The sequence below is a fragment of the Kryptolebias marmoratus genome, linkage group LG23 (assembly GCF_001649575.2).
Source record: "Kryptolebias marmoratus isolate JLee-2015 linkage group LG23, ASM164957v2, whole genome shotgun sequence".
In the NCBI taxonomy this organism is placed as follows: Eukaryota; Metazoa; Chordata; class Actinopteri; order Cyprinodontiformes; family Rivulidae; genus Kryptolebias; species Kryptolebias marmoratus.
Window position 1 is genome coordinate 3,163,707 of NC_051452.1, and position 11,497 is coordinate 3,175,203.

Below are 11,497 nucleotides of genomic sequence, written 5' to 3' on the forward strand. Positions count from 1 at the left end.
AATGTCAATGTTTGTTGGGAATTATCTTACAAAACTAGGAAGGATTTTTGGTTTAGATATTAAAAGTTATGGTTGTTTATTGATTTTAGTAAAAAAAAAAATTGCAACTTTTAGGAAAATGCCCCGCGAAATCAGGCATTTTAGCTGCAACAATCACAAAAAATGCCCGTGAAATCCTGGAGGGACTGATTTGTATCATACCTGTTGATGGTTTGGACTACAATCAGGTTAGACACCGTCTCATTGATTTGTGCTGCTATACTCAACTTTTGTTGTTGTTGTTGTTGTTGTTGTTGTTGTTGGAAAGTTTGTAAATCCAGTTAAGAAAATGCTAGCAGTCCTGGTGCATGAAGACACTCCTGTCACTCAACGTAATCAAAACTTTGAGCCACAAATCTGAAATGGACTCCAAACAGCCGGGCTGGGATTCTCCGGAAGTCGTATTTGCATTGCTGCTTCCTCCTGTGGCGTCAAGGAGATGTGAACAGCCATCCAGAAATACCAAATATAATAGTGGTTTGAAACTGAGCACGGGCGTCTTCACAAACCAAGAAAATGCGTGACAGGGTAAGAGAGATTTTAAATAAGATCTGTAGCAAACCATCATCTCAATATCCATTTGGCAAGCTGTTCTAAAACGATAGTCTCAGTTGTCGATGGGGGAAATTGTTTGAGAGTGTGAAGGCAGGATGCATTTCTCGGCCTAGCTCCGAACCACAAGGGTGCTGAGAGAGTGCCCCATTTCTCTTCCCCGAGTCCTTCTTGAAAGTAATTGAATTTTGGATGAATCCGCCGCGGAGGAAAAAAAAAAGAAACTATCAGGGAGGGGAGAAGGTGGACGCTTAAAGAAAGAAACAAAGATGGAAAGGTGACGGCACCTTTAGATGTGCTTCTCCTTAACGGATGGAGCGCCATAAGTTGCTCGACAGGATACACCGTCATCGTGCAATTTAAGAGAGCACCGTTCTTTTCTCGAAGGGCGATAACTTGTTTCTTTTCTTTTTTCTGCTTTATTGTGCTACAGATCATATCTGTGACAGTTAGACAGCTGCTCTGAATTTTTCACTTTTCACTAGTTAATAACTATGTGCCAAGAAGGAAGTCAATAGCCACAATAATACAATGACATCCTTTTCTGGCGACTGATAAAAGTCAGTAATTGATAAGCCCTTGTGTAGCTGTCTTTTAAACCGACGATCATCCTAAATATTCTTCAATAGAAACCCAAATTAAAAAATTAAAAGTCTAGCGTGGAATTGTAAATGCTTTCCAGCAGGTTTCTGTCTTAAGCAATGTTTTAAAAGTAATCGGAGAAGCCATCTGTGTAGAAAAATGCGTGCATCCTGGATATTATGTCCTATTTGCAAAGCAGGAAAGATGATTAGAGCTGATTTTGGAACCTCTGCAGCTAAGAAGTGCATCAATCTATAGCTCCACAAGTAAGTCAGGGGTCTCCAACCCTGGTCCTCAGGGCCTCCATCCTGCAGGTTTTCCTTGTTCCTCTGCTCCAACACACCTGATCTGAATCAATGGGTGATTAACAGGCTTCTGCAGAACATGAAGAGGTGATTTAACCTCTGAATCAGGTGTGTTGGAGCAGGAAACAGGTAAAACCTGCAGGATGGAGGCCCTGAGGACCAGGATTGACCATCCCTGAAGTAAGTTCATTGGAACATCGGCATAATTCCATCTATAAAGAATGGTCCATGTCTTTATATCCTCTACTTGCTACTTTAACATGTAAGTTAATGAGAGTTGCAAAATGATTGTCTAGGTGAGGCAGCCGACACCCCCAGGCGTGGTTAGGATGTGTAAGCCCAGGAATATTAGTATTTTCATATGATGATTCATTTTTAATGAGTTTAAGAGTAGAATTAATATGACGTGCTGTACTTATGTGCCTAAGCTGTTTGTTTTGTTTTGTCGAACGTTATATTAAAAACATAACTAGTGCATGAAGTGTTCCCAATCTCCGTTTGTCATTTCCTGTGTTTGCAGCTCGAGTGAAAACATGAGGAGAATGTTTGCCGCTCGCAGCTTAACGTATGACTTGGATCAGTGAGTTTCAGCTCCACAATCAAAGGTTGTTCTTGAAACCTGGGAAAACCGGTTTCACTGAGTCCGTCTTTCAGACATGACGAGGCTGATAAACTCAAAGGATGAGCTCGTGTTGTTTCAACTGGATCTTTAGAGCCTTTCTTACCAGCATTCTCGCTATTCTTCTCATTTCTTTATTTGAACTGTAAAAAAAATATCAAAGATGCCACAGTTTTACCTCCAACAAGGCGATAACTTGTGGATGGTCAACTGAAGGATGACGCATCTCTGAGGTCTTTGCAGGTTTCTCCAAAGAAAAACCCTTGGAGAAGCCTGGAGGACAAAAATAAAATCATAGGAAAGAAAATATAAAGATATTATGGCTTAAAATTTGTACATGGAATTAACTTTTTATACACTTTCAGCTATTTCATTGTCACTTGCTGTGTATTTCAACTGATCTGATAATTATCCTTCTAATTTGTAAATGTACGAAACACTAGCTCGGATAGAAATCCTTCCTCCAGCTCGAGTTTCCTGCAGCAATAAAACCTTCCAGTGTTCACACAACCGTGCATGTGACGAAGAGTAGCCGCGACTTGCTTGTGTTTTAGGCAAACGTAACAAATAATCATATTTTAGGAGCAGAACAGTGCAGTTACAGCCCCGAATGTCCAAGCATTGGTAGTTGACGCTTCGGGCACTAGAACGACGATCCAGTTCTGACCCAGATTTGCAAGCGGTGGAACGAGATCCTCAAAGTAATGTCCTCAAAACTTCATATCTTCCAGCACCGTACCTCCTAGATGTTGTGTGACAAGTTTTCTGTAATTGGGTGGATCGTGCAGACTCTCTCAGAAGCTCTTCCAAATTTCTACAAAGCAGAATCAGGATCTATTCTTACGAGCCACTTTGCAACCTTCCAGTAAACAGTCTGCAGCGTTTGGTGGGTTTCAGGCAGAAATGGTGTCTCGGTTCTCTCTGCAGCTTGTTTAGGAGGAGTTGGAGGAGGTTTTTTTGTTTTTTTGCGCTGACTGCGGGGCAGCATCTTCCCTCAGCGCCGCTGAAGCTGCATATCATAACTAAACAGCACACCGCACTGGTTCTTGCTTTATTTAGCCCGTTGTGCTTTTAAAACCGCGTCTAGTCGCAGTTTCACTTCGTGCACACCTGCCCACAAAGTTTGACTTGGTGTCTTTTGTTCCCTTTTTGTAGTCACGATCAACAGAATCAGTCCCGACTCGTCATTCTTAACCTTTTTCGCCGGGAAGCGGCGTTCCTCCTTGACGCTGCGGAACTTTTGTTTCGCTCCGGTTCGAACCGACTCGGGCAGCGGCAGATTTTGTTCCCGTGTTGCACTCGAATGCGGGAAAAGTAATTAAAAAGATAAGATTTGCGTGGAGTGCCGAGCAGCTTTTTCTGAGGCGCTGGTGACAAAAAGGCTTTGACGAGGAGAAAATGGCAGCGTCGCCGCCGTCGTTGGCCGCCGGCCAGTTTCACATGCCTCCCAGTGTCCTGAGGGTTATTGCTGCTTTTTGAGGGTTTCTTCTCAAAGACTTTCTGATGCGGCATTGTCAAATCTATGTGAAGCATCTTTGTGGTGACAGAAATGCCAGCAGGACTGACAGCAACTGCACTAAGAGCACAAACATGCACAATCTCTGCAGTTAATAACGTCTTATTTTGATGTTTTTTTCCTGTGTCTGTGCCCCTGATAACATTTGGTTTTGTTGGAGCCGAGAGTCATCTCCAACAATCCGCTCTGAGCGTCGACTGGTCGAGCCAGCTATTGTTTGTCTGTCAGCGAAATATCTCATTAACACATGGAAAGACTGTAAAGAAAGCTTTAGAAAAGAAGATCTGCAACGGAATAAAGTCTGGCGTTATCCCAATCCAAGATGGGCAACACAGCTACTTCCTGATGGACAAAAATGCCTCTAACTCAGGAAATTTTACAGATATTGAGCTCAATTTGGGTGTGGTAGTAGCTGAGAGTCACTCTCAAACATTAGTTTCAGGTTTTTAAACGATAAAGTCGCTCTTTGTGACTGCGGGAAATTATCCTGTAGGAAAAATAAATTGTTAGTGGTGTATTATCAGAGAAAAGCTGTGATTTTTGGATCAAAGTTTGGCGTATTTGTACTGCAGTTTGATCGTGACTGACCGTCCATTTGACCTTTTTAAGAGGTTCATTTTTATAGTTTGTTCTATTTGACTACATTTTCCTTATTGTATCCATAGTTCCATGTTTTGTTTTAACTTGCCGTGTGCCTGGACTAAAGGTGGAGTTTGTACTTATGACAGGCTGCACCTTTTGGTACTTGTAAATATTCAGTCAGTATCTTCTCACTGCCTTTCATGCAGCTTTCCCAAACAATTATGTTAATAAAAAGAGAAGTTCATCTGAGCTGGCACCTGATTATGCCCCGTTGGCTCAGGGAAAAGGTAAATTAGTGTTGCAGGTAGTTGACAGAGCAGCAAAGAGATTCATCTCGACACTTGTGTCATCTGCAGTCTTGGCCTGCTCATGGAGGACAATAAGTCCCTGCATACGTAAAGATCCCGAGGCTTGAAGGTGTTCTGGATGTTAGATTAGTTTATTAGCTTTTATTAATATCTCTCCTTTGGGGTTTGGGTGGATTAAGTGAATGATGATTCAATCTTCTGTTTCCTTCTAGGACTGGGTAAAAATGAAAGCTCCCATCCCTCTCCTGATCTTGCTTCACGCTTTTGTGGTCCATTGCCTGAAAGTTGTGTCTAAGAGAGGTTCAGGTAAGTTTTATTTCTTCTTTTTTTAATGCATGAAAACACAAATCTGTTCTTTTGTAAGAAAAACTAGCAAACAAATCTACATAAGAGGCTGCTGCGGTTTGTGGAGACCCCAAACAGTGACGACTGTGGGGGAAAACAACCGTTTTTAGCTTTTTTTGGTTATCTAAATTGAGTTTTAGACAATAAATATAACAAAACGTCAACAATTTCTGTGTTAAATATTCCATGAATGTTTTTGGAACATTATTGTGCCTCTTTGAGTGTAACACCAAGTGACTGAATGCATGTCGTGGATAAGATACGGCACCGAGGCAGCTCAAACACAAACAGTGTCGCTTTCTTCTCAGTCCGACCGTTCGTTCCCTCAATCAGCGACATTCAGCTTCTGTTCATCTCACTCTGCCTCCTAACAATCTACCAAAGGCAAGAAGTCACAACCTGAACCACTTTTGAAATACGAATAAACTGAACAGACCTTAAACTAAATAAATCTCATATTACATTTGGTATGAAAATGTATACAATAATTGCGTTGCAGCTCTCGGAATCGTAATCGAATCATGAGATGCCTGAACATTCCCACTCCTACCAAATATACATTTAAAGATGTATATATGATCTTTAATGGAGTCTGAAGTTAACAATATGCTTCCTGCACAAATACTGGATTGCTCTTCTCTTAAGATGCCAGAATAATTAGTAGATGCAGATTAACGTAACATCTACAATGGCATCTTTTCCTGTATTCGGTGACTGCTTGCGTCTGTTTTATCCCCCCCCCTCCATGCATATTAGGCACAGGTGCAAGAATGGCCCAAGGCTCATCAAAGGATTTTTTTGCTTTCCCAGCAGAAGCCCCCATGGGCTATCTGTTCCTATGCTTCACGAGCCATTGCCTGGAGCAAGGATTTGAAACGTGTCCGCTGATAAATGAACACCCCATTTGAGCCAGACCCCCGTCCTTTGTTCCTTTTCCTTTTAGATTGCACGGCTTTATTAGAAGCCACGCTGGCTGCAAGTTAGAGAGCTGTTGTATAAAAAGGGGGGGGGGGGCTTCTGGGCTATGAAAGCCACGTTAAAATTGCCTCGCTTTCATTTTTATGGAACAGAAAAAAAGCAGCAGGGGCAGCAAGGTAAGTATCTCAGTGTGATACAGCTGCAGGTACATTTTCAAAGGATTTAGGATTCCTTTGTTTGGTCATATAGTTGCTGCACGTTGTATCGCAAATAACACTTAAATTTCCATTTAAATCTCGAGGCTTCAGCCGCAGTATAGTGCTTAAAATACAGCAGATAATTCTAGATTCAGCTGGCCGCCGTCGCTGATAAAAAGTTCATTTATCTTGCTTGTATTTCCAGATTTTTGGGAGCCAAACATTTTTAAGTTGATCCCATTTAAATTTGAAATGGGAGATCGTAGCAGTCCTGGAGTGAAAACCTTCAAATATGTGTCGGCTCATTAAAGGGAAATAAATGACTTGACTGACGTCCTCAGGGAGCATGAATCTGCCGTCTTTTTTCTGCTGGCACATACAAACACTGGAAACCCCTTCCCACAGTGCTGCACGTGCACAGCCAGTATCTGTAGATTATTAAATTCAAAACACTCGTCTTTGATTAATGCTTTGTCTGCACTTTTGCTGGGGGGGGGAGGGGTGCAAAAACACACAATACATATCTGCCATACTAATCCTCAGCATGCATATGTAGAAGAACGGAACCATTTGTCCTCTGCTGGTTCTTCTTTGCTAGAATGCTGATTATGGCTTGAATGGTCGGGCAAACAGAATAATTATGTATATTTTTGCTTAATTCAGCAAATCACGTCAGTAATTCCTCTTGGATGCACTGTTGTGGGTTTTCACTCAGCGGTGATCAGTCTCTGATTTGCAGAAATGATGTTTTCTGTGTTTTAAATCATCTCCATGCTGTGTTGTTTTTACTCACTTATAGGCTCTGTTGGGAACGGCCCACCTTTCGTCATCTGCCGCCGAAGGGCGATCATGTTTTTGGCCATTTCTGTGTGTTTCTGTGCACCTGTGTTCATTTGTCTGTCATGTTGGTTGGCCGAATATCTCATGAGCCAGAAGGCATGAATGAAACTCTGAAAGTAATAGTTGGATGTACGTCTACAATATACAATAATCAATATTAGCCAACACATAAATGGCTCTAATTTAGCTAATTTTACTGATATTGAGCTATGGTAGTAGCTGAGATTTGGCTGACACAATTTAATGACCTTAGCCAACACAAAAATGGCTCCAACTAAACAACTTTTACAGATATTGAGCCAAACTTTGGTGTGGTAGTCGCTGGTTGGCAGTTTGTGAAGGCAAAGGTGTAGAAGTTGAGAGAAGCAGGACTAATGGCTTCCCTAGAGCGGAAAACGAGAGTAGGAACAAATGAGTTAAATGAGTTGGTTATTGTTTTTTTTTACTGCAGACGTAATGTATGTCCGATTGTGCAGCATAGTTTGCTTGTTCAGGGTTTCCCCCAGAAAAGAGGCTAAGCCCGGTGTTAGGTGGCCGAATGCCGGCCGACCGTGATTTAGTAAAAAAAAAAGATTAAAGTTGACAGGAAAGTTGAAAATATGGCTATTTATTATTTGATATTGTAAGATATTTGTGCCAAATATTTACACAACTACAGTTTTACAAAACGGCACTTTTGAAATACTTTTTTAAACGAAAATACAATTAAAATGAATACGAATTGATTGCACCTAATTTAAGTCACATTTACAAATAAATTAAATTAACATAAATGAAAAAGTGCAAACAAAGCACCAACACACGTCTCACTTCCAGGCCGATGAATAAAACCAGACAGGTACTGTACTGTGCTTTTTGTGGCACAGGCTGCATGTTGGATCAGCATATCTAATGCTGAATATAATAGCATCATTTTACTGTTAAACAAGGATAATATTTTCACTAAGTACAAAACATGCTTACCGTATTCGGTCTTGTAAAGCCCGCCAGGCTTATAATACGCTGGGGGAAACCCTGTTGTTCCTTAAACCCACATTAATACCACTGCCCCAATGAGATACCAGTTTCATGGTGTGCTAAAGTATTTGTTCCACACAAAAATCTGTTGATTCTGTAAAAAAAAAAAAAAATTTCACAGTAACAAAACTGCAGGAAAATTACAAGAGGTCACATTGTTCTGCCACTTCTGAAATATTTAGCTTTCATACCAGAAGTCAAATCTGCTTGAATTATGTAACTGAAAGTGAATGGGTTGATATTATTGCAGTAGAACTGTTCTGTCATCATGATCATAAAAACTCACCCCATAACTACTATCATCTAATATTTGTTGGCATCTAGAACAGTTAAAGTCCATCAGATTGACCAAATATATTACATACATGGCAATCATAATATCCAATCTTGTCATTTATTGCAGTTTTTTGTGATATGACTGTTGTGTACATTGGGTTTGCAATGACAGATATTATATTTATAATATTTGTGATCTAAATTAAGATGTTTATATTGTCTCAAGTAGATAATGTGTTCCTTTATTTATCAAGAACCAGTTTTTGAGTTTTCCTGTCCCCTGATTGGCTGCCTCAGCCTCTGCTTTACATTTAATAAACGGCGACCCTTAAGGTAACTTAGCGCACGTTCTTCCTGTAAACACTCGTGACAGCTGTAGCATCATAACGATATTCCTTGACATTGATTGAGACGAATTTGTCCTCTTTCCTCCCTCTGCTGTAGTCATTAGTCCCTATTTTTTATTTTTTTTGCCAGACATTGATGAGGCTCCTGACAAATGATGCTTGCGTAATTCCAGCAATATACCCACAAGACTCCCTTGCTGTAAATACATTATCGTCACATACATGCATATATAAGAAGACATTTCTTGACATTTGACGTTCTCAATAGGAATACAAAAACTCTGCTTCTCCTTTTGTTTTTATTAGCTGTAATCAAAACGTACCACAACAGGACCATGGGCTTTTTTTTCCCATTTCCCCTTTTGGATTTATACTCAAGTTAAGGTGAACATAGGGCATGATATATCAAACTTATTGCAATATCAGTGTGTGCAATATTAGTATTACAAAGGCCTGATTTTACTGCAATATACCATGAGGCTATTGACTCCAAGTGGCATGCATGCATTCTGCTTTGATTCCAACTGATTTAGATGATGATCGAAAGTGTTGAGGAAAATAAGGCTTGAATGCTACAGAAATGATAATCCCAATATTCAACAATGTTGTTTATGTAATAGTATTGTGGCATCCATTTCACCCTTTTTTGTGCACTGCCTTAGCAGGAGGAGGAATCAAGGACATCCTTGCAGTCAATTACATTTACAGTCTTCACACCCATTGCTCCACATGACTCTGGGAGGATGTCAGCTGAAGGATAGGACCCCCTCCATCCTCACCACCACCACATTAATAGGACGACTCACAGTTTGGCCAGTAATAAGGCTCCTCTTAATTGGACAAGACAGTGTCTCCTAACAGGGGACATCAGCGCACGGCACAAATTCAATTACAGCGGGCCACTTGACTTTATAATTGATATTAAGGGATGTTAAAATTGGCAGGAAACTGTCAGCAAGAATTTCTGAGGGGCGAAGGAGGGTAAGGAGCACGGCAGAGGTGACTCTTGTTACGACAGTTCCTGCAAGACGGCTACATTAATGGAGAAGTTCCTGCGAAATCGAATGCACACCACCTCGGGAGAAAGGCTCGGGACATTAAGGCTTAAAATGAAAAACATGTCAATTATTACTCAAACATTTAGGAGGCTTGAGCTGAGATTGAAAACTGGAATTTGAAATTAAAGCAGCGAATGCGTCTGTCACAACAGGCACACATGCAGCCGCGTGTGTGCACACCGCCGCTTTATCTTCCCTCAGTCAATACCACATACCTGTCAGAAACGCTGAATGATTGCCTCCATCGCAGCGCACGCTCACAGCGGGGGAGATTGATCACACTCGTGGTATTAGAAATAAAATGGCTTGCCACATGGAGTTGTTTCCCTCCTGCTGGCCACTCAACAAGTGTGACAGATATAGAGCTCCGACTGTTGGGGTTACTATTGGTGTTTCAAATAGGAGACATATACCACAGGCCACCGCATGAGATTGATGATGATCAATCACCTGATTGATGAGCGGAACAGTCTCTCAGTGGCTTGTTTCCTGACCCATAATGTTGTTCCAGCACCACAACTATTAGGAAAAAAGAAAAGGCCAGGAAGGAGTGTAGGCATCTGTAGTTTCTGTAGGGACTCAAACAAATAGACCAAAGTAGATTGCTGCCAATATGCAGTCCTTCCAGGATTTCGTGGGCATTTTTTGTGATTGTTGCAGCTAAAATGCCTGATTTCGCGGGGCATTTTCCTAAAAGTTGCGATTTTCTTTTTACTAAAATCAATAAACAACCATAACTTTTAATATCTAAACCAAAAATCCTTCCTAGTTTTGTAAGATAATTCCCAACAAACATTGACATTCTCAAAAGGTGCTCTATTTGAGAACTTTGATAGCTTCTAAACTGACATTCATGAGCATTTCTGGATCGTCCCTGGTCTGCAGCTCTCCTCACATGTTTTGCAGACACAAAGTGTTTGTCGATGCGTTTATGTTCCATGATTACACTGCAGGACGTGCAAAACAGCTGCAGCTGGGGAGGAAACTGGTTTGCTGAAATCTTTGTGGGCAAATGTGAAGCATTAGTGCACATTTTGGCTTCGATCGCTGCTCCTGCACGCTCCCGGCATTCTGATGTTAACAGGAAGTGACGTCACGTGTCTTCTTCCTGAGGTATTTGGGGTTATTTTGTGTTCCACGCTACACAAACCCACAAAGAAGAGACTAGACCGCAGAAACGGTGGTGAATCACTTTAGAAACAATAAATATTGGGTTAAAGTTGCGGGAAAGTTTCGGTGTTTTGGGCAAAGTTGCGATTTTGCGGGGTTAGCTTGATTTTGCGTTAATAGTTGCGATCACAACATCGCAAAATCCTGGAGGTTCTGAATATGAAAGATTTCATAGTGGCTCATGCAAACACTATAATAAAAACCTTTACATTATGCAGTTTCACACTTGGGTTAGTGTCTTACTGGGCTGTTACAAATGGCAACTAGTTGACTGAAAATTGTGCAGACATAGGCAAATTCTGATTCCCACCTCAGCCCGTTGTACCCGTGGAATTTTTTCTTGAACACGTTCCAACAACACTGCAATCCTCTGTAACTCACGCAAGGACATCGAGAACTTTGGGACATTTTGGTGACTCTTATAGGCGTTGTTTACCAACTCGTCACCAACAGTTGCATCCAGGGAGATACTGGCCAGCAGCAGAAGCTAGCTGTAGCACTTCTGGTGCAGCCTGGGGGAACGTCTTATGGGAATATCGCATTTGTGCCAGAATATTTGTGTAATCTGAAACTGACAGTCAGGGCTGTAGCCAGAGGTCAACCATTCATTATCAGTTACAATAAAGACCAAAACTGAATTAAAATAGAAGCATTTATTTAAAACAAGTGACTTGAATGTGTGTAAATCCATGGGGATCAGCCTCAGAGGACTCAGGGCACAACCATGATGACTCACTGAAATGACATGAATTAGTTTATATGAATGTTGATTCAAAACACAAGATTTTAGCAGAGATTTCACCTTTTTATCAAACACCAGTGAGGT

General features: G+C 41.1%; 1 protein-coding gene across 2 annotated transcripts in view; it reads left to right on the top strand.

Annotated features, from left to right (window-relative positions):
* LOC108249339 (interleukin-1 receptor accessory protein-like 1) overlaps positions 1-11,497 on the top strand; it is a 279,953-nt gene that overhangs the window by 12,638 nt on the left and 255,818 nt on the right. For both annotated transcript variants that reach the window (XM_037973923.1, XM_037973924.1), the window contains exon 2: positions 4,716-4,809. In XM_037973923.1, coding sequence (XP_037829851.1) covers positions 4,728-4,809 — 82 coding nt within the window. In that variant the 5' untranslated portion in view covers positions 4,716-4,727. The remainder of the gene's footprint in view (positions 1-4,715; positions 4,810-11,497) is intronic.